This window comes from Pinus tabuliformis, chromosome X (assembly GCF_031772625.1).
Source record: "Pinus tabuliformis cultivar Carrire ecotype Pingquan chromosome X, CPIR1, whole genome shotgun sequence".
Taxonomy (NCBI): domain Eukaryota; kingdom Viridiplantae; phylum Streptophyta; class Pinopsida; order Pinales; family Pinaceae; genus Pinus; species Pinus tabuliformis.
In genome coordinates this window covers 1,415,292,355-1,415,316,837 of record NC_142308.1, presented here as the reverse complement: position 1 = coordinate 1,415,316,837, position 24,483 = coordinate 1,415,292,355, and the positions used below count along the sequence as shown (strand labels likewise).

At 39.2% G+C, this 24,483-nt stretch overlaps 1 protein-coding gene across 7 annotated transcripts in view; it reads right to left on the bottom strand.

Moving 5' to 3' along the window:
- The window catches only part of LOC149145336 (inorganic pyrophosphatase TTM1-like), a 359,903-nt gene that overhangs the window by 35,639 nt on the left and 299,781 nt on the right, over nt 1-24,483 (bottom strand). For all 7 annotated transcript variants that reach the window (XM_089447149.1, XM_089447147.1, XM_089447145.1 and 4 more), the window contains 2 exons: nt 14,785-14,898; nt 14,478-14,651 (listed from right to left, as the gene is read on the bottom strand). In XM_089447149.1, coding sequence (XP_089303275.1) covers nt 14,478-14,651; nt 14,785-14,898 — 288 coding nt within the window. The remainder of the gene's footprint in view (nt 1-14,477; nt 14,652-14,784; nt 14,899-24,483) is intronic.

The window sequence follows — 24,483 nt, the reverse complement described above, 5'->3', positions numbered from 1 at the left end:
ATCTTGTGCTTCCTTTAATCGTTGTCTAATTTGTCTGACCTGAGCTTCCATTTCATGGATTAATTCTGGTCCTATTATCACTCGATCTTCTAACCTGTCCCAACTTAACGGTGTTCTGCAAGGTCTGCCATATAAAGCTTCAAATGGAGGCATCCCAATCAAACTGTGGTAACTGTTGTTGTATGCGAATTCGACTAAGGGTAAATACTTTTCCCAGTGTGATTGCTGATCCATCACATACATTCGCAACATGTCTTCAAGTACTTGATTTACTCTTTCAGTTTGCCCATCAGTCTCAGGATGGTAAGCAGTGCTTAAATTTAGCTGAGTACCTAAGGCTGTTTGCATGCAAGTCCAGAATCTGGAAGTGAATCGCGAATCTCTATCGGATATAATCTTCTTAGGTACTCCATGAAATATGATAATTTCATTTATGAATACTCGAGCTACGTCAGCAACATCGTAAGTATCTCTTACCGAAATGAAATGGGCGCTTTTTGTTAATTTATCCACCACTACCAGAATGGCATCGTGTTTTTGAGAAGTAAGAGGTAGTCCAGTGATAAAATCCATAGAAATGGTCTCCCATTTAGACATAGGAATGTCGTGGGGTTGTAAGAGGCCCGCTGGGTGACAATGATCTGCCTTTACTTGCTGACATTTCAAACATTTTGCAACAAATTGAGTGATATCACGCTTCATGCCTGCCCAAAAGAAGAGTTTCTTGGTATCCGCATACATTTTCCCTACTCCAGGATGAGCACAATATACTGCTTTGTGGGCTTCCCCAAGGATGGTATCTCGAAGATCTTTATCATCAGGAATGTACATCCTTCCATGGAATCGTAAGATCCCATCGTTTTCTAATTCATAACCCTCAAATTTAGATTCTTTTGTCTTAATACCCTCAAGACTTGCTCTCACCTTTAAATACCAGCTGTCTTTTATAAGATGATCCAGTACTCGTTGTCTTAAGTCCACTTTAATGGGTATGAGAGAAAATATCCGAGGTCTCCTGCTTAAGGCATCAGCTACTACATTTTCTTTTCCCTTAATGTATGATATTCCGAAGTCATATTCACTTAGGAATTCACTCCATCGCCTTTCCCTGGCATTTAAGTCTCTTTGGGTGAACAAATATTGTAGACTTTGATGGTCGCTTTTAAGTGTAAAATTTCGTCCCACTAGATAGTGTCTCCAAATCTTTAAAGCTAGCATTACAGCGGCCAATTCTAAATCGTGAGTAGCATAGAGTTCTTCATGAGGTTTTAGCTTTCTGGAAGCATAAGCTATCACTCCCTTATCCTGCATCAATACTGCACCCAGCCCTTGCTTGGATGCATCAGTACATACAGTAAAGTCTTTGCCCATATCAGGGACTCTTAGGATTGGTGCACTAGTGAGTAGTCTTTTGAGTTCAGAGAATGCTTTATTACATTCCTCGGTCCACTCATACTTAACACCTTTATGCTGAAGGGTTGTGATTGGCTTTGCGATTTTGGAGAATCCCTCCACAAATCTCCGGTAATAACCGGCTAAACCCATAAAGCTTCATATCTCATGTGCATTTTTCGGTATTGGCCATTCCATGATCGCTTTTACCTTCTCAGGATCTACTGAAATCCCTTCACCTGATATGATGTGACCCAAATAATGAATCTTTTCCTAAAAAAAGGAACACTTGGATAGTTTTCCATATAACTGACGTTCTCTAAGGCAGGACAATACTATCCGCAAATGATCTTCATGCTCTTCTTCATTCTTGGAATATGTTAGCGCTTGGAATTTCACCTCAGGCTGAAAAGGTAAACCCCAAGGCAACATCATACCACTTAGCCTCGTAGCTAGCCCTACGGGGCAGGAGAGGGCTCTCTCCGGTCTATCTCGATAAAGATCTTCAATGGGCGAGATAACCAATAGGGTAACACTGATTTTAGGCTAGTAAACTGATCAAAAGGGTTGATTTGGGATTTTTAGGGTTTTTGGTGGAAAATTGGGGAAATGGCAATTTTAGGTGCGGGGATTGGACACAGTTTTCGCATGGGGTTCTTTGGGGCGAGGTAGGAAACAGTATTGATGCCTTTAATAGAGATGGATGGATGAGAATGACCGGTGAGGAGTTAAAGAGAGCAAGCAATAACCTTGAATTCCCTTTAAACGGTCAAAAACATTGATATTAAGCAAACTTAAAAGCAGAGCATGACAGTCATGAGTTCTACTTTAACACTTCATTTGCCTAATGTGCAGAAGGAAAAGTAAGGAAATGATTCACATAACACACTTACAAGTACAAAGAGAAACACACCATCAATACATGTGACCACAAGAATCCCAAAAAGGACTGCAAAACCCTGGTCTTCCTTTGCCAAAAATTGCAGAGATACAGTGAGTAATACAATAAGAGCTTCTCCCTCAAGAGTCCAACCTTCCAACCATGAAAATGAGCAAGAGAGTACATAATATAGATCATCTAACATCTTTCCCTGCCTCTAGGGGTCGAGCTCACTATCCTAGGAGCTGTTTCAACCACTTCTAAACTAAGCACTAAAAACTAGGCAGTCAAAACAACTTGCCTTTATAAGCTAGGAAACCAATTCATTCATTTAATTTTCACCTATCTCATGAATGAATCTTCCAGAAGAGATACATAAGTGTAAAAGTGTCATAAATTTACATCATTTACAACAAGAAGGATAAAAATCAACTCCAAAAAGTCAAACACAGTCAAAACTGCGTTTTGCTGAGCTGTAGGCTGAAATCCTGAGCAATTTGCCTGACGGGTCGCGCGCCAAATCCTGACGGGTCGCGCGCCTTTGAGGGCACTTTTGGGGCACTTCCAGGTGTCCAAATGGGGCAAGAGTAGGCTTGTTGGAAAGGTCTGGATGTCTACTTTCCAACCCAACTGGAATTTCTGAATTTGGTGGTCATTTGCCCCTCCAAAATTGCAATCTCCCAAGACTGCTATCTGTGTGTCAAAAATGTGGCAGAAAGTCATTTTTTGCTTTTTTTTACTTTCAGGAGGCCCAAAACTTCATAAATCTCTTGGCAATGGATGAGAATGTGTAACTTTTCATGACAAATCTGGAAATGCTGAGTTTCCCCGGAAAAGAGTAGCCAAATGAAAGGGTCGCGCGAGGGGTGAGACCCGTTGAGAGGGCAAAACCTGTAAATTGCCTGAAAAAACCAAAATTGACCCCAAATGTTCAAAATTTCTTGGAATTTGTGCTGGGGCTGAGCTATTTAGTGCCATGCTCCTTCAAGGAAGCCTCGGCCAAGATGTGGAGGGGATCGGGCCTTTTTCTCCGTTTTTGTACTTTGGCCAACCGCCTTTGGAGCACCTTCATTTTTGCCTTGCATACGTGCATTCGGGCCCAATAGTGGTTTTTCATGTTCCGAAGCAAGCTCAACTTCTGATGTTAACTCACGGTCATCACTTTGCTCATAGTCGGTTTCAGTTTCTGACATGGTTTCAGGGGCAAAGTGGCTGAATGTACTGCTGCTTCTGCTGTTTTTTAACTGTTTTGAAATGTTGTTTCAAGGGGACAAATAGCACAAGGGAAATGTTAGGGAAGGGAGACTTGGAAGGGAAATTGGGAAAAATATATGAAACAGGGAGTTTAGGGGAAGAATTATGACATATACATCATCATACAATTTCATTTGCAAGGATGTTATGAGAGGTAGGGTTTAGGGTTTGATTTTTGATTTCTTAATATTTTTGGTAGGGAAATTAAATAACAGTGATAAGGGAGTAAGAAATGGGAGGTGGGAAAATGTAGGAACAATAGGAATGAAAAGGAATATCTTAAAACAGCAAAACAAACCCTAGCAACTTTGATATTTTCAAGCAAAAGCACATGCAGTCTTTACTTGCAAATGAAGGCTTTTAAAATATTATCATGATCTTCTCAAGCTTTAGCAAACCATAATTTATATGATTGAAGGCCTACCGGACAAGCTTGAACAATTTGTGGTCGCTTGGCAACTTGCTGGTAATTTTCTGTGGAGGAAACCCTGATGGGTCGCGCGCACTGCCCAACGGGTCGCGTGCCCTCAACGGGTCACGCCTGTGTAATTTTTACACTGCTGGAGGTGCCCTGATGGGTCGCGCGCCTTCAACGGGTCGCGCGCCTCCCAAACTCACCGAATTCACTCAAACTCTCTTGGAAACAATTGCTCTATCACTTGAATGCACAATGAGGCTTGATGGAGGGAAATAGAGCCTTTATAGCCTGGGTTTGAATAAATTTCATGTCACAACCCACTTTCTAATGTTTTTCCATGACACTTTTTAAACTTTGAATGCTGTTGTCTTTTTTGTTTCCTTTTGTCCTGAAATTGATTGATTTGATGTTTTTCCTTGATAATTTTTGCAGGGATAGCTTCTGAGGGGTCTTGGTAAGGGAGCCAGGGTTGCGTGTTGCCTTTCAAAGAATTTTTTAAGTTTTACAATTTTTACAAAATTTTGAGAAATGACCTTGGCTTTAAAAACAGGGTTCTTAAATCCAAGGTAAAAATTAACTGTACAACATGAAATCTTTTAAAGAAACACTTTGACAATCATCCCTCAGGCCTGCTGGGCATTTATTGACTTTTAGAGACATGACCTTGAAGACAAACTGGACCTAAACCCTAGACCTAGAAATTTTGACCTCAAGACAAGACAAATAACCTTGAAAAAGTTTAATGACTGAAACAACTTGATCCAGCAGTGCCAAGAGGGGAATAAAGGCACCAGCTCCTCCATCAGGGTTATGGCATGCCTAATGGAATGCAAAAATGACACTGATGAGACACCTACTTATGCAAATGCAAAGAGCTTTGATCGCTGATGGAGGGCTACTAGACTGACTCTAACAGAATAGATGAGAATATCATCTAAAAAGGCTTGCACAAATTTATCAAAATATTGACGGAAAACACTGTTCATAAGATTCATGAACACGGCTGGTGCATTTGTTAACCCAAATGGTACCACAGTAAATTCATAATGTCCAAAACGTGTCCGGAATGCAGTCTTAGAAATATCATTTTCAGAAATCCTTAGCTGATGATACCTTGATCGAAGATCAATTTTTGAAAAGACAGCAGCTCCTTTCATTTGATCGAAAAGATCATCGATTCGCGGCATAGGGTATTGATTCTTTACTGTAGCTTGATTCAAGTCTCGATAATCTATGCATAATCTTAAGGATCCATCTTTCTTCTTCACAAAAATTACAGGAGCGCCCCAAGGTGAGGTACTGGGCCGAATATGCCCTATATCGAGTAGTTCCTTCAACTGGATTTGCAATTCCTGAAGTTCTGGAGCTGTCATTCTATAAGGCATTTTAGAGATCGGTTGGGTACCTGGCTTTAATTCAATAGTGAGATCCAATTCTCTTACCGGGGGTAATCCAGGTAGTTCCTTTGGAAATACATCCGAGAACTCGGCTAACACTGGATATTGTTCTAAGGATGTCCCTTTTTCTTGGCTTACTTCGTGAATTGCATAAGCCTGACAACCCTTTCTTAAACAACGCTTCACCTGCATTGCCGAAATGTAGCGTAAGGAAACTTCCCTCTTGATTCCTTGAATTTGGATTACTTCTCCCTCATCATTTATGCCCAGAATCCTTTTTCCATAACAGTCCACCCAAGCTTGGTGAGCTTCCAGCCAATCCATACCTATGATAAGATCATACGTTCCTAAGGCTGTGACATAGACTTTCAGTTTAGTCGAACAGACCCCTAGGTCAATTTTGCATTGATCCACACTCAAGCCCACGGTTTGGAGTTCTCCTGAGGTCATTTCCACTTGGTGGAAATCATTTTGTCTACGAGCTGCCAACCCACATTTGTTTAATACATATGACAAAATGAAACTATCTGTGGCACCAGTATCAAATAAGATTTTGAGTTTTATGCCATTGATAATACCTGAAGATTCCACTACAGTGGATTGATGGGCTGCTTGGTCGTGGTTGACTACTGCATGAATTCTATGATTACCTCGATTGGCTGATATCGGCTCCTTCCCAGTCCTATGCAATATATTCGATGAAGGTGTGAATTTCTAGAGAACGAGCCGCGTCCTCCAATGTTGATTCCTCTCGCACTCCTTCCTCTACCGGCAGTCCCTCGCGATGCCCAGGGTCTGGTGTCGTACGATTCCGCGGCTATAGTGTTTACTGCCATGGGAACTCTTGTCCCCACATTTGGGGTAAACCTGTTACCATAAGGTGGCCTCGAGCTACCTCCTCTAAAGAAGTTCCGGGGAGCCTTCCCAGGAAATCCTGATTGTAAAGGCCCTGTTGGCCCCATATCTTTTTTGATTCCAAGGTGCTCTTCTGCATAACGACCACATTCCACTGCCTCGGCTACTGATGAGGGTTTCCACATGCTTACCAAAGCTCTAATGCGAGGATTTAACCCAAATATGAAGCGTTCAGCTTGACGTTCATCAGAATCTAGGTAGTGAATGTATTTTACAAGTTCCATAAACCTTATCTCGTATTCTTCCACCGTTTTATTTCCCTGAATTAATGTATGGAAGGCTCTAGCTTGCTGTTGTTGAAAGTATGGAGGCAAATACTTTGCGCGGAACCTTTCCTCAAATAGTTCCCAAGGGACATTATCCAATGTAAGGTGCAGCTGCTTTTCCAGATTTCCCCACCAAATCAAGGCACTTTCCTTTAGTTGAAACACCGCAATTTTTGTTTTTGCTGAAGGCGAATATTCTCTTAACCTAAAGCATCGGTTCATCCCTTCCAACCATGCTTCAACGCGTTCACCTGCTCGACCTCCTGAGAATTCTGGGAGTCTAATTTTCTGAAGCTCCCTAGAAATGTCTTCTCTCGATCTTTTGGGCTCAAAATTATTTGGTTCTGCTGAACTGGTGGCTACATGTTGAAATTCCCCTTTGGTTTTGGCCTTAGTTGATTCTTTTAATGTTTCCAATAAGGCCTCCAAAGAATTCATTATCACAGTCAACTCTGGCGCTAGGGCGATTGATGTTGATGATGGTCTTGGCGGTGACGCTGGTGATGGGGATGATGATGGCGACGATGGCGGCATTAATGGTGGTGATGCTGCCTGATCACGTCGTCGTCGCTCATACGTCCTGACCATTGTGATGGTTCCTGAACACATAATAAAATTCTGTAAAAATTTTGAGGTGGATAACCGAATTTTTAACACACAATTTCCTTTTGCAACATCACATTCATAAACGGGTATAGTTTTGTTATTTTTACCCGCTAGGCGGATCTTACTGGTACCGAGGTTAAGGAGGGTGGTCTCGCGACCTCCTTGTCCTAATGCAGGGTATTCTATCCTAATATGAATAATGCAAAAGTGTATGGGTATTAGCCCCTAAGGTAAGGTACCTAAAGTTTATTTACCTAACAACATCCACAAAATGAAAATGTTAGATGTTTCGTTTACAATGTACATCGGTAACATACCTGTCATATCTCAATCTGACTATCACATTTAAAGAAGGTCATATATGATTATTTTATTAGATAACCCTGAGTATGTTGACAATGATGAAAAAAAACATGAGAGTCCAACAAAGAATCACGTTTTAATTTATTATTTCTAGCCGTGGTAAATTTACCTGATGCGAATGATTGAGTAGATTCTTTTATCTTCACTAATTAAGAGGTCTACTATCTACGTGACTAAATAGTGTACGGGTACTTTTGTAATTTTCTTAATATCATATATATTCTACTTTATTAATTCCTTCTAGAGCAATGTAATCTGGTGGTTCAGCAGTAATATATATAGTTTGCAGGGGTGAAAAAAAAAACACATAACTGCACTTGTTTGCTCAGTTCTCTAAGAAATCTTCTAACTTTGTTTTGCTTCTCTTCCAGTGCTACTCGAGATTTTGGGCAGAACTGTACCCAACTGATTCTGAGTGAATGTATATGATTCAGAAATGCTCAAAGACATACATTGCCATAAGGCTTCTGTTCCTTACTATGCGATGATCATGTCAGTACATGGCTAAAGAAACTTGATGTCACACATGATGAGATGACAATCAGTACAATCATAACTACGAGCAATCATGCTATATTGTTGTTATAATACTGCCGAGACATGCGAATACTGGTTTCATACATGGCATAGTGATGTGATCAATATAAGAGAGCTGAATGTTAATGCTAAACCAAGGTCCTGCATTTGTGCAAGTGCGAGATAGTCATAAGGATACGATAGTGCAAGTCATAGTCTTGTAGAGTGTGTGAGGTCCAGAGGTAAACGAGTCCATTAGTAAACTTCTTATATCAGATCCACTTCCTTTGATAAGATATACAACTTTGCATGGCAATTTATTTATTTTTGAACACACAGATCATGGGAATTTGACCTGAAATTTTAGTCACTGATAAGGGCTTCCAATGAGGTTTCTCCCTCTGCTTCTATTCTATATATTTTGAAGGATTTGCATTAACCTCTACACCAATCGACCATTGAAATCACCAGAACTTTCACCCTCTCTGACATGTTTACTTTTACCGGAACCTACTGTCAGAAATTTGAACCCGGATCGTCCTCACAACAAGCATCCCTACTGGCCTTTAGACAACAGCCGGAAGGATAGCACTACATTAGTATATTATTAATTGATTTTTATATGTATAACATGTGCTGTGAGTGGGGTGGGTACACTTTTCTTATTTCCCCCAAACACTCTGGTAGTACCCTTTCTCCTTCTGTTTCCCATTCCCCTTTTTCGTTAATGCTACAGAGATAATTCATGTGCACTCTGCCTAGTCATAACCAAACGTAAGCGGCACCATAAGAATGCGGTTTAAAGATGCCTATTTGCATTGCAGACTTTTATTGCAAGGTGGCTAACCCTACTGAGGAAAATAAAATAAAAAGTAGGCTGAATGTAGTCGTATTCTCTTAATAGGTATTTTTTTTTTATTTGAATCTTTCACGCATTTAAGTGCTTAAAAGTTCAGAAGAAATAACCCAATTAATCATGGTCGTTGTATTACCATAGAGAAATTTAACTTGGCAATAACATAATACGACCAAATGATTGCTTGAGTTTCAGCTAAAACGTGGGAATGTTCATAATGTCAAACCATATATTCGAGGAATTCTTACCAAAATTGGCGCTAGATTGTATCTTCAGGGACCGAAGCAAATGCGATTAAAGTAACTTTTCGCACGAATATTAAACTAACAGCAAATGCCATCCATCTGTCAACAAAAATAAAGATTCGCTGGGAGTTCAATTTAAATGCATAGGCAAAAGAATCGGTAAATACTCAGAGGCGGAGATATCTCTTTGCCAGAAGCAGGTGCCCCGGATATCATTATTTTCAAAGGCTTTCTTTGGCCTTGGCCTCGACATTGACCAACGGCAATGCAGTAAGCCGTGGTTTTTGCACTCTGTTACCGCGGTTAAATTTGAATTTAATGTGAATTTCGCTATTTCCGAGGCCACCGCACCTTCTCAATTCCACGCTTGAACATGAATGGAACGGGAAATTTAAAGGACTGAGATTAAAAGAGGCCATCGAGGATTGAGGGATGCATTACAGGGTGCATGGATTGCATAGAGCTCGCAGGACGGCATTTTCTGGTTTAAAATCTATGATAGTTATTATTTATTAGAAATGTCTTTCAAATTGCTACGATCAGAAGCTTGAGCAGCGAAACTAAGGCTAGGACTTATCATCAGTTGGCATCATTTGGCAGTTTCTCTTTCCAGGGAAAGAAATTGATACTTGCAGTTCAACGTTAACGACCGCCACTAATCCTAGAGGTCCGAGTTCCAACACTCGATTCTGAAAACAATCCTGTCGGACCTTCCAGTCTCAGCAGTCGCAACCCGCGCGTCGTCTGTGTCACTTACCAGCGCGTTTTCACGCAGCAGAATTCAACCATAAAGGAGCGTAGGGCCTATGAGGTCGAAGGGTTTGAACGAAGCTCTGATACCATCTGTAATGACTAAACACAGTAACCAGAATCTGAAATACAGAAAGCCTGAAGAATTTAAGTTTGTACTTACCTTAACTGCTGCTGATTCTGCTACTGAACTGGTGATTCTGCTGATGATGTCGTGGCTGTTTTGATCCAATCTCCGGGAGACCAATACCACCCAACCAGACTGAGCAAACCTAGCTGCTCAATCCAGAAAGCTTCTCAACAGAAGCTCTCTGTCCCTCCCTGCCCAGAACCTCAAACGCTTAAAGCTCTTCCAATGGATAATTATCTTCCTCCTGGTTTTCTCCTGGTGAATTTCTGCTTCTGGTTCTTTCTGCTCCTCTCTTGTTTTTCCCCCCTCTCTCGGTTCAGGCCTCCGGTTTTATCTACGGGCCTGGCGGTGGCTGCCCTCCTACCTGCAGCCACCGCCTTCCCTCGGCCCGACACGCCTTCCACGCATTTATGCTCTCAGATATTTTCCCTGTCAAATGCGCTCTGTTATAAATATTCAGTTGATTTTAAGCGCCCCCTTTTTAAAAGGGTCCTTCATTTGATTTTTGGGTATTTTTAGCATATAGTTTAGTTTAAAGTTTTAATTTATATATGTAATAAAGTTTAATTATATATTTTATAAAATTTAATTTATATATGTTATAAAGTTTAATTATATATTTTATAAAATTTAATTTATATATGTTTATAAAGTTTAATTATATTTATAAAACTTAACATATTTATTATTTAAAATTCATCATATTTGTTTTATTATAAAGTTTAAAGCTTTATACAGTGGATCAGTTTAGATGGGCCGTTACATCATTCTGGTTTCTAGGTTGACAATTTCATATTTATGGAGTTATGAGTGGTCATTAAAATTCCTAGCTAGTTTGTTTTAAGACACTTGAATATTTTTTGGAGACTTTTCAAAATTTAAAAATACTTTTTATTTCATTCCGATTTTGTCGGACCCAAGAAATTTGCGGAGAAATCGCAGCCATTCATGAAACATGTGTTGAAAAATGTAGCAAGAAATTATCAATTTGATTTTGCCTTGATTAAATTCAGAAAATTTGAAATTCCACATCAGCAGACAACTTGGAGGAGTTAACTGAGGTGACATGGTTGTTGTCGCTCAGTTAAGCTCAGTTAATTTAAGTTAGGGGCATTAAGTTCAGTGAAATGTAGTGATTCCTAAATTTTAGGAGCCTAGGTTGAGTTAATTTCTGTTGTAATCAGTTAAACTAGTTCTAATTGTTAATAGATCTAGTTGGTGGTCAGTTAAGTAGTGGGACATCAGTCTAACTCAGAGATCATCTAGTTAATTGATCAATCAACTAATAATTAGCTCATGCATGCAAAGAATATGAGTTTCCCAGCTGTGGTGGAGTTTCCAAGGCAGTGTACAATTAATTATATACTAGATTGAGTGTATAGCTATTGTATTGGTTAGGTGATCAACCCTGAGGAATTGCGCAAGCATTTTGGAGGAAATTCCTAAATAATAAGGGCCTATTTCCTTAGGAATTGCGCAAGAAAATAGGGGCTCAAGTAGAGGCAAAAATTGACTAAGTCTAGGTTAGAGATTCTCAGTGAGCAAAGAGATAGGTTATGCACTTGCAGGTTGTGCTCAGTTGAGCAAAGCAATTGTAATACATCTTTATTCATCAGATTAATGCAAGCAGGCATTCGGGTTTTTAGCAGTTTGCTTTCCCTGCAAAAAATACTATTTGCATCTGTGCAATTTATTATTGCATGTTTGAGATTTTTGTTCTAAATTGTGAATTATCGTAGAGCAATGGAGTAGGTTTGTGTCTTGTGATTTTGATTAAAACTTCATTAGCAGTTGCAAATCTACATATAATTTCTACATGGTATCATAGCAGGATTCACATTAGAACCAGTCCTTGAAGTCCTCATGTACAATGATCATTGAAGAACTAATGCATTGTTAGGAGACAAAGTTATGGAGCCCTAGTTCAGGGCAGATCCAGAAGACCCTATGTGCAGACTTCTTAATGGAGCTAGAAGGTTTCTAGTGAGCAGATCAATGAGAAAATGTTCAGTGACACAAAAAGAAGTTGTGATCATTAACATTGGCAGATTGAGGAGCAAAAAGATTTCCCACAGGGAGATTGAGACTCAGAGGGAGTCTAGTTTGAGAGGGAGCATCCCTATGGAAGCTAGTACTTTAGGATCTAGGGAGATCAAACTCATTATTGAAGTAGTTGCAGTAGCAGCGTAGAAGAAACAGCGAAGCAGTAGCTCCAACAACATGACTAGATCAGATTTCGCTTTGCATGCAACTATACCTCTTGGAGTGAGGTGGGGTGATGTAGATTCTTAGTCCCAGAGTTTCAAAAATTTGGGCAGTGTCCATTGAGGCGTTCTCCTCATGGATCATTACTTTACTACGGGTGCCCACAGTATTCAGTAGCAAGAGGATCAGTGTCAGTCAAATACTGAGGAGTGCAGAGGAGTGTTGACAGTAGAGCAGGAGGCTCAGTAGCAGAGTTAGCAACAACACAGTTTCCCAGTGGAGAGTTGCAAACACAGTTGATTCAATTATTTTTTTTTATGGATGCTTCTCAGTTGCAAATGTTGCAGTAGCAACAACAACAGTGAGAGGTGTTGCATGCAGTACATTCCACAGGTGCAGGATAGGGGTGGTTGATAATCCCTTTCTTGCTGAGAGGGAGTGTTGAAAAATGCAGCAAGAAATTCTCAATTTGATTTTGCCTTGATTAAATTGAGAAAATTTGAAATTCCACATCAACAGACAACTTGGAGGAGTTAACTAAGTGACATGGCTCTTGTCACTCAGTTAGCTCAGTTAATTCGAGTTAGGGGCATGAAGTTCAATTGTATGTAGTGATTCCTAAATTTTAGGAGCCTAGGTTGAGTTAATTTCAGTTGTAATCAATTAAACTAGTTCTAATTGTTAATAGAACTAGTTGGTGGTCAATTAAGTAGTGGGACATCAGTCTAACTTAGAGATCATCTAGTTAACTGATCAATCAGCTAATAATTAGCTCATGCATGCAAAGAATACGAGTTTCCCAGTTGTGGTGGAGTTTCCAAGGTATTGTACAATTAATTATATACCAGATTGAGTGTATAGCTATTGTATTGGTCAGGTGATCAACCCTAAGGAATTGCACAAACATTTTGGAGGAAAATCCTAAATAATAGGGGCCTATTTCCTTAGGAATTGAGCAAGCAAATAGGGGCCCAAGCAGAGGCAAATATTGACTAATTCTAGGTTACATCTTCTCAATGAGCAGAAAGATAGGTTATGCAGTTGTAGGCTGCTCAGTTGAGCAAAGAAATTGTAATACATCTCTATTCATCAGATTAATGCAAGCAGTCAATGGGGTTTTTAGCAGTTTGCTTTTCCTGGGAAAAATACTATTTGCATTTCTGTGATTTCTTATTGCATGTCTGATATTTTTATTCTAAATTGTGAATTAACTTCCGCAGAGCAGTAGCGCAGGTTTGTGTCTTATGATTTTGATTAAAACTCCATGAGCAGTTGCAAATCTACACATAATTTCTACAACCTATACCCACATACCCCTTTGTCCCCTTATAGAAACTCAAGCAACATACGTTTTTGTCAATCTTTTGGTATAAACATGGGAATTGCTCTCAAAGGAGATCATTGTGCACACAATTACCTCTCCTGCATTCATTTTATTGTGGAAAGTCTTTCCATTGTTTAGTTGGGTGGAATAGTGCATTTTCATACAGGCATTTTTCATTGGTTTTTATGTCTGCATGATGCTTAAACTTGTTTAGGATAGTGGAGGCTATCAACACATCTGCCTCATAGTTATACAGAAATGCTAAATGTATTAGTGTCCTCCTCTATTTCGATGTAATGACTGCAATGGGCAGCTTGAATAGCATGATATAAATTACCTAGTTTTAAAATCAAACCAAGAAAATAAAAATAAAATTGATATTAAAATAAAATAAAATAAAAACATTCATTAAAGACTAAAATAACTCAAAGGGACTTCCACCAGCAATCACAGCCAATGAAAAAACAGATACTTTTACTAAATATTATCAGTTATTAGCATCGTTTTTATTTCTTCATAAGAGAACAAAATGCTGCAGCCAATCCAATGAGGCATAACCTAAAGAATGTGCCAGCCAGTTCTGATGACACCAGCATGGCAAGCAACCTTATCCAAATTCTCATTGTACAACTTCTTAGGATAAAATAAAAAAGGCTATACTTCAAAATGGATGCACCACTTACAGTTTAAATGAATATTATGAAATGCATGATTCAGGCAGGATTCCCTTCCCTTTATTCTTCCCTAAACTTATAAGGGTCCTAATGTCTAAATTGCTTGTTTCTTGAATATTTTCAAAATGCATGTTTCCTTTTTCCCATTTCTATTAACGACGGATTTTCATATAAAAGATTATATTGCTGCAACATTGCCTTTTGATGTGGCAAGAAAATCAATTCAACTACAAGAACCTAGTGAGATGGGCCACAAAAACATTAAATTAATTTCTGCTTAGCAAACCTCAAACATAAGGCTGTATTTTCCGTCTCTGTTCCGCATCCTTAGGTAAGATTGGCATGCTTCTGGATCTTCACCAGGTGGTAAGAGATATATGTCATAAGTTTCTTCTGTAGTTTCTGTATGGTTTGGGGAAATAACTGCCTTGATTTGATCTTCAGTCAAAGTTCGTGATGACTACAATCACATGCAATGATATAATTGAAATCTTGAACTTCAAAATGGTCAGAAGATTACCATCTTACAAGAAATGAAACCTTCAATGGGACAGATGCAAACATATTATACAAAATCAAAAAATTCAATATACCTTTAAAATATAAGTGGGAGTCTGAAATCCAGAAAATGGATTGAACTTGTTTTTAATTTTGATATGGGCTGTTTGCAAATCTGGCTCAATAAAGGCTTTGTACATTGGGTAAACCTGTAAAACAACATGATTGTATACCTTTAGTACTTTTCTTGTCAATATTCAACTTCTATCCAAATTTCACCACATTCCATTTCCAAGTTTATGAACTTTGAAGTTTCTTGATGAAACTCAAGCCCAAGATCAAAAGGTAGTTCCTAAAAAGCTTGTTTAACCACCACCAACTATAGCTGCAAGACTTGGAAAGTAAAAAGCATAAGTGAATAACTAAAAAGGAACTACCTTTCAGTAGCCATGATGGATAAAATTAGCTGGGTAGTTAGCAAAGTAGTTAATATTGGAAAGTGAAAACTAGACAATCTTTTATTGAGTTCTCAATTCATTACCTTGGTGACATGACCTATATATGGCTTGCCTCTCGTGCACTCTACTTACAAGAAAAACTCACAGAAATAATTTTTTTATTTAAAAATAGAGAGATATTGTTGCAATCATGGTCCTCACTTGCACAATCAATTGTTAATTACCCATTTATGTTCTTAGATTTATTTGAATCAATCAATGAAATTGAGTAGATAGATCAATCAATGAAACTGCCTGGTCGAAGGTGAACATCATAATGAGACGGAAAGGCCCATTACCCTACAACCTCCCTGTTGCTCCCTCATATGGTTGTATGAGATTGTGACCACATATGGGCAACTAGTACCAGATCCACCCTTTCAGCAGTGTGGCATTCCAGTGCACATCCAATATGAGCACTTCTGCTCATTCCTTCAGAGCTCAGAATTTTGACACCTTTCAATCTTTTCACTATATGATGGCCTCTTAAGTCACATGACACGAGGACACGAGACACAAAGGACACAGAAATACGAGTATTCAACACAAGACATAGGGACCCCAGAAATAGGACATGAGGGACATGTTTTATATATATATATATATATAATACTGAAATATAGTGCTTGATACATATAGATATGAATAATGATGATATCTATTTAGTATTTAGTATACACTATTTACTATTTAGTAATTTACTCATTTGTTTATTAATTTTCTACATAAGTGATGTTCACAATTCAATGTTCATTGTTCATGTTATAACTTTTGTTACTAACTTCAAATAGGTTCGATCATGTTCAAACTTCACATAAGGTAGTTTATAAATTATAAATTTATGTGTTCAAATTTCATTGTTGACCAGAGCGTTAATCGAGCTTTCCCTCCCTTTAGACCTCGAAGGTGTAGTGAGTAGTGAGTACATGATGGGTAGCTAGGCTTTTTATTTCAACATGCAATCTCTATAGGCTATAACACAACTTACAAGAAATTTAAGTGCTCCAAACTCTCAACAAAGCACATGAACACTCGTCTCCTGCATCTCTAGGTCCAGGTCGATGTGAAGTTGTGAGAATTACACTCGAATTTGATGGAATTCCTCACATTGCACAACAAATTTGATTTCGACAATGAGCAAACTCGACTTCGACGATGAACAATGACAAAAAAACCCTAAAATAAACCATGTTGCAAGTTTTAAATGTCACTTTTCATGGGACTCGTGTCCTAAGAGCCAAAAACATCAAGGCACGTTTTTGCCACGTCCAAACCACGTGTCTCGATTGGAGGACACGAAGAAAAACCTTTTTGACATGTTTTAGGGCACGTTTAGTGTTTGACACATGAAATACGACACACGAGACCCTGAGGGACATGTCTTGTGACTTAGATGGCCTCACAATGGACTTGCCCAAGTCAACCCCAATCAAATCATTGATGGTATTGTTGACTTTTTATGTAGCATTGGGAGGTATTCCCACATGCCAAGTGGCCTCGTAAGTCAGCCTATAAAAATTATGGAAATTAAAATAAAATAAATTTTATTTTTTGGGTTTCTTGTACGCTCAAAAGGCACAAGTCGGCCCCACAATGAAAGGGAGTGTCCCTTGGGGTAAATGCACCCATTCAGTCAAATCCCAACTGCCAAGTCAGCCCTCAAGATGACAAGTCAGCTCAACATTGAAAGGCACTTTTTTCGACATGAAAACAACTATATATTGGAATTATCACTCCAATTTTGCAACAAACCCACAGCTTCTATGGAAGAAAAAATTGGATCTATCTGTTATCTAGCGAAGCAAGAAGAGAATAGAAGGTCGAACAAAAGAGAAGAAGCCAATCAAACAAGTGAAGGAGTTTGAAATCTTTCTGTGATATAAAGGAAGAGAAGCCAGGCAAATTGCAGGTCTGAAATTCATGTGGCATAGTCTCTATGAGAAGGGTCGAGTTCCCTATGGTTATTTTGTGAAATAAGGAGATCGAATATCTGTGGTTATCCTATGGAAGGGATCCAAATTCCCTGTGTATCTTTGAAGAAGATTAATCTCTATTGCAGTCAGTCTGAAGAGGGTTTGACTCAGACACTTGGTGGATGATCTCGCTGGTTAGTTTGTCTGTAGCTTTGACTTTGTTGTCTCTCTTGTTGAAATGATTCTATAAGGAAAGATTGCTGGTTTTTCCCCCTATGAATTTTGCCCTAGCCACTGGCCTAATTTCTAGTGTCACGTGTGTTTTTGTGCGTTGTGATCTCTGCTGTCTTTATACATGTATAATTGCTTGATGACCTAATTGAAGAAAGTGAATGATAAAAGGAAAAACATATATATAACTATCACAGGTAATTATCATGATAAGAAATTCAATATTGCAACTAAATTTCAACATCTCTCTTCTATAGAAGACACTCGTGGGAGTAGAAAGAGAATGAAGTGACTGAAGTTTGGACTTTTTTTGGCACATATTTCTAGACATTTTATTGTAAATCTTGTTGAAGAAAATTTCTCCTAAGAAGAAGAGTTGTTGGGTTTTCTCCCATGTTTGGGTTTCCCAGGCAAAATTTGTTGTCTCTATTGTGCATGGCTGTCTCTTTATGGTCTTATTTGTTTTAACTGTTTTTGTTGCATTACTGTTGAGATTTTTTGTGTATAATTGCTTAATGATATTAGTGGCATAAGAAGAATTCATTGAAGATCATTAGAAGTAATTATCAAATCAGAAAATTGGTTTCTATTGTGTTTACTGTAGAAAAATCAACAAGTATATTAGCTCAACTCTGACATCTCAGATGGTTCATGTACATGCATATACTACATTATGCTTTCATAGACATGGTCAAGGTACCTTATTTAGTTGTTTTACTATGGTTTTGTGTATCGAGTTTCCAGGTTAGACATGGTGATATGGTTTCTTATATAGGATGGATTGTGGTAAACACTAAGTGTGATTTAATAACACATTATAACACTAACAATTTTATTATTTACCTTGTAATACCATGCAAGACATAATTTTCCTTTAAACAAGTGTCATCACCTCTTGAGTTAGGTTGCACTACTAGAGATGTAGGTAAGAGTACAGTGTCCATACCCCTGTTGGAATTTCTAAGTCTAACTGTTAGAAACCCTTCATGTACTTTCTGATTTATTTATGCCTATTTGTTCTGATTAATTAACAAGTTATTTGCCATGTAAATATTGAAAATAAATGCAAGTACATGCTCAACACATTACAAATCATCAACTGAAGGAAACAAAACAACACAAGTGACACTGTTGAGTTTGGACCAATGTCCCCGAAAAACCCAATGCGGGAAAACTAGTGCAGCTATCTAAGGGTTTTAATGATCTGAAAATTACCCTATCAGTGATCTCAGTTAAAGATTTATTAAATGAAGGTATTACAAACTCATGTGCTGGTGTGTGTCCATGTTATTTTAGGCAACGGATCGATCAGATTGCAAAATACACAGACACTGGAAAATGGAAAACAGCAGAGAGACACAGTAAACAAATACAAGCACACAACAAATTAATAAGGAGTTCACCCTATCCTCCAGGGCTACGTCTCCGACCAACTATCAATGGTGGCCTTATTTTATTGTGTCTTAAACAGAGAATTACAATAAAGGAGCTCAATATAAGTCTCCCGAAACAGAATTGCTTGGCAGGGTGGTTCTTGGATTCCCCAAGCCACTAGAGTACACAGACTCTTTTCCCTACCAGCGTTTGACCTTTCTGGTCTTTAATGGAAGGAGCCCACTGAGTGCTCAGTCCTAACAGATCCTCTCAGGGATAGCTTGAACCTCTCAAGCTCGTTGGTGCTCGACGCTGCCTTTGGTCAGCTCAGCCCTCTGTCTTCTTTTTGCTTTTTGCTTCACTGTCTCTTCTTCGTTTTCTCTGTCTTCTTCCTTTTCTTCTCCGTCTTCGGTGTCCTCTGCTTTGTCTGTTCATGGCTTTAAGCCATTCGATCTCATGGCAGTTCGATTCCCCTTCCACTTCCATTGATCGCCTGCTGCAGCTTCGCTTGGAGTTCCCTGTCTCGGCGTTATCATCAGGCTCACAGGGAGCGGCCACTTGTCCTCCTACAAACTGCGCCAGCTTTTTCCTTGTCGGTTCGATTCTTCGGTTACTTAATCCCCTCAGCGATCAAATCAGACGTCAAACTTCTCTCTGTTGCGGCTTAATCCCCTGTTAATTCTAGCTTTCCCATCAGGCGCGATCTCAGCCGTTAGATTTGGAGCCCCCAGATCTGATGCCATTCGCTCATTTCACGCGGTTGACTTACTCGACCGTTAGCGCGCGATGAGCGGCGGTTTTCTCTCTCCTCCGCTTGCCACGCATCAGGCGCTGAGTGGAATCGCTAGGTTTCGGCCAAATCCGCTTACCGCCCAAGGGTGCCCCCGATAAATACCGCTGGTTTTTGGAGCGCGGGTCTCGCCTTTAGCCTTTAGCGCTTTTTCCCCATGGTTCTCCCGGCTTCCATGCGACCAAGCGCTCGGGGCCTTTCCATTTCGAGGGGTTTTCCAACGATGCGTCAGAAACTGCCTCCTTTTCCCAATTCGGGCTTCCTAAGTGCCAGTTTCGCCTCCTGCCTAGTCTCCATGGGCCTCGGTCAGCGCACTTTGACCGAGGTCCTCGTCGTTCCACGCTGGCTGCTAACTGCCACTGTTTTAGAGGTTTTTCTGATCGCTCTGTGCTCTTAGAATTCGAAGTTTGTCCTGATTTGATACAGTCATGGTTCTCTGATAATTCTTCATGGATCCAATTCGGATCACGGCCTTCCCACTGAAAAAGCTTTTGGACCACCAAAAGTTGGTTTTCAAGCATCAACTAAGTGAGGGTACTGTTGTCTCACTTGTCCAATCTCAATCCATTTTGCACTGCTCAGCTTTGAACCCTTGAGCCCTACTCTGAGGTACTCAACATCTCCTCTGCGCATCATCCTCACCTTCCTGTCCAGAACTGTGTCTTCCTGCAATTCATTAATATATTCAGGTAGCAGGTCATCAATAGAAGGCAATTGACTCTGCTCTTTAGGATCCTCAATTAGAGAGGGTTCAAACAATCTCAAGCAATCTGCATTTACAACTGAGTAGATGTGCATGTAAGCTAGTAGGTCAAGGCGAAAAGCATTTTCACCAATCTTCTCAAGTATTTTGAAAGGTCCATACCCGATGGGCTTTAGCTTTTTACCTTCACTTTGCATCATGTCCTTGCTAATATACAGCCAGACTTGGTCACCAACTTGGAAACTATACTCCATCCAATGCTTGTCATGCCTAGCCTTATATTTGGCTTGGCCCTTTTCCAGCAGCTCCTGTACTGCCTGGTGGATCTCTTGGATTTGTTCAATGAACCAAGTTGCCCTGTCCACATCACTGTGTCCCTCAACTGTGGTATCTTTACCAAAGACATAATCCAAAGGAGACCTTGGTGTGAAACCAAAACAGGTCTCAAAAGGAGATCTCTGTGTAGAAAAATGTTTTGCCCTGTTGTACGCATGCTGCACATAACACAAATGTTCATCCCAAAGCTAAGGATGTTTGCTGCAATATCCTCTGAGTAACTGGATCACTGTCCTATTAACTACTTCTGTCTCGCCATCAATTTGTGGATGAAAAGCGGTGCTTTTCTTCAGTTTGGTGTCCATCAGTTCCCACAAACTTGACCAAAACTTCCCTACAAATCGGGTGTCTCGATCAGATACAATGGAAGTGGGTAATCCAAAATGAACCCATACATGTTCAAAGAACAGTTTTGTAGTTTGTTCCGCTGTAATCTGTTTATTACAAGGTATTAAAATACACATTTTGTTGAACCTATCCACAACAACATATAGATAATCATGACCTTTCCTAGATTTGGGCAATCCTCCAACAAAATCCATGGAAACACTTTCCCAAGGGTGAGAAGGTACTGGTAATGGAGTGTACAAGCCTAGTTTTCTGTTGCTGGGCTTGCTTTTAGCACACATAGTACACCCTCTTGTATATCTAGAAACTGTCTCATTCATTTTTGGCCAATAACAAAACCTTTGCAGCTGTGCAACAGTTTTACTTACCCCAAAGTGACCTGATATCAGAGAAGTGTGTGCTTCTCTAATTATCTTTACTCTCTCAGTTTGTGGAATGCAAAGTTTCCCACAATGGTATAAGAGTCAGTCCTTTACATGATAATCCAATTCTCTACTCTTTTGCCTTGACTTAAAGTTGCATATACATCTTTGAAATCTATATCTTGAGCATATTGTTCAATGTAGCTTTCATGTAGCACAAAATTATGCTTTAGTAGATGCATTTATAATGGGTCTAGGTAACATGTCTGCAACTTTATTGTGTATGCCCTTTTTATATCTGATGACTAAATGAAACTGTTGTTGAAAACCCATCCATCTATAGTGTCTTGATTGCTGCAATTTAGTTTGGGAGTGTAGATATTGAAGTGGTTGAGGATCAATATGTATTACTGTCTCTTTGCCCATTAAATAATGTTTCCACTTTTTCACACTCTGAACTAATGCATACAATTCTTTATCATATGTAGGATAGTTAACTACTGCAGGATTAAAAGTCTCATAATGATAACATATGGGTTTACCGTGCTGTGTCAACACTGCTCCCATGGCATAGTCACTGGCATCTGTTTGGATCTCAAATGGTCTTTGCAGATCAGACAGTGCTAGTACAGGTGCTATACTAATCTTTTCTTTCAAAGTGTTGAAGGCTTTCTAATGTTTGCCTCCCCACTGAAACACCTTGTTCAATCTTGTTAAAGCATGAAAGGGAGATGCAATTGAAGAAAAGTTAGAAATGAACTTCCTCCAATACTGTGTTGCCCCTAAGAAGCTTCTCACTTCTGTAGTAGACTTGGGTGTAGGCCAGTTTACAATGACTGCCACTTTAGAGGGATCTATCTTCTATTCACCACCCCCTACTATATGACCCAAATAATTTAGAGATGTTTTGCCAAATTCACATTTTGAGAGTTTAACATGAAGTTTTTCTCTTTTCAAAACATCTAATGTCTGCTTAACATGTTTTAAGTGTTCTTCCCACATTTTACTAAAAATTAGAATGTCATCCAGATACACAATAACAAAATCATCAAGAAAAGGTCTGAGTTCATCATTCATTAATCTCATGAAAGTAGCAGGAGCATTAGTTAAGCCAAAAGGCATAACTAGCCACTCATACAATCCCTGCTTTGTTTTGAAAGCAATCTTCCATGCATCTTGTTCTGCCACTCTGACCTGATGGTATCCACTGTGCAAATCTAGCTTGGTGAAATAAACCAGTGTTGATAATATCAATATCGGGAAAATATCGGCGAGGGTCCAGAAAATATCTTATCGGCAATATCGGCGAAAATATCGGCAAATATCGGCAAGCATAAAAAATGCATAATATATTCATTTTTTTCAGATTTTTAAACATATAAAGCAATAACAACATGAAATAAACACATTGGCACATAAATATGAAGAAAACACTGATATATATGATGTCAAATAGAAATGATACATCAAAGGTGATACCAAATCCTGTTGATCCCTGATAATTGTCCATTCAAGGACTCAAATGTGGAGAACCAATACAAAATAACATCACATATATAAAAGTATCTCATCATCATGAGTTATATGTAGCACAACAAGTAAAACTAGCAGCTATCTATCTGAAATCACTGCCCTCTCCCCCTTTTACAGGAAAACATGATGGGTTGTTTGCCAGGCCTGCCCCTAGTAGTAGGAGGCCCTGACCCTGCCTCTGCACCTAATGTCAAATAATGAGTGCTAGGTATGGGGCTATGCTCTTCTATATCTATAGCAGATGGTGTTGATGCTGAGGCTCCCGCAGTGTCCTCCTCCTCCTCCTCCTACTCCTCCTCTGAACGCTGCTGCTCCTTTGACTCTGAGTCCTCCTCTTGCTGCCCCTGCTCTAATGGATCATCTGCCACTGGCTCTAACCATGAAGGTGACTCCTCCAAGAGGGGCTCCTCAGACTCCACCCTCCATGGAGACAATACATCAATATTGTCTAAGCTAAGTCACATGACACGAGGACACGAGACACGGAGGACACGTAAATAAGAGTATTCAATACGAAACACAATGACCTGGAAACAAGACACGGGGGACACGTTTTATATATATATATATATACCAAAATATAGTTTTTTATCCATATTAAATTGCAGGTTGTAGTTTATCTAATCAAATTAAAACATAATTACTTCTCAAAGTTCATAGTTCACTTTAAAAAAATAAATAGAATCAAAATTTACTATTTAGAAATTAGAATGTGATATGCTCGGTCTTGATTCTTGAATATTCAATGTTCATTGTTCATGTACAACTTACAAGCACGTAAGAAAATAACTAAAGTCTAATCCTATTGATTTCCTCTGCCCCTCTTGCGAGAAAATGCCACAGCTTTCCCTTTCCCTCTAGATGTAGATGCTGGTGCCGATGGAGTTGACAGTGGAGTTTGCTATGCTCTAGAAGCTGAAGAACTAGAAGTAGGAGCTATAGGAGGTAGACCACGTCCTCTACTAGTGGCAGGGGTAGCCCGGGCAGGTGGTGTCACCTGGAAACATTACAATCTCCCAATCCTGAAATCCTAAAAAACTGATAAGTCTGCTGCATTTTGAATGAAATCTAAAATTCTACTTTCTCCATATGAAATCCAATGAGGCCGGAACCACTCTCAAACATCCTGAGTCATTTCATGGTAATGTTAAAAATTTAAGTAAAAGGATGAAAATGAAGATTAAGGAGAATATCACTTTTACTTTAAGAATTTAACATTACCATGAATAGCATATCAATACTAGGGCCTAGAACGCTCAAACCCTCCTTGGCAGCAACCACATAGCTCTCCCCTTCCTTCTCCAGCAATCAGAAATGAAAATGATATGAAAAAAACCAAAATTGGATTTTTATAGGCTGTGCATAAATTTTTTACAGTTACTGGGCGATATTTTCGATTGTCGCCGCCGATATTTCGGAAATCGCGCGATATTTTCAAAAGCCGAAAATATCGCGATATCTTGTTGGTGATATATCAGCTCACCGAAAATATCGCGATATTTCCGAATATCGTCGATATCTCGGCGATATTATCAACACTGAAATAAACAACTTCCTTCAATTGATCTAAAAGATCATCTATGTGAGGAAGGGGATAACGATTTTTTATTGTTATCTTATTGGATGCTCAGTAATCAATGCACATTCTCCACGAGCCATCTTTCTTTCTCACCAAAACGATTGATGACCCACATGGTGATGTGCTAG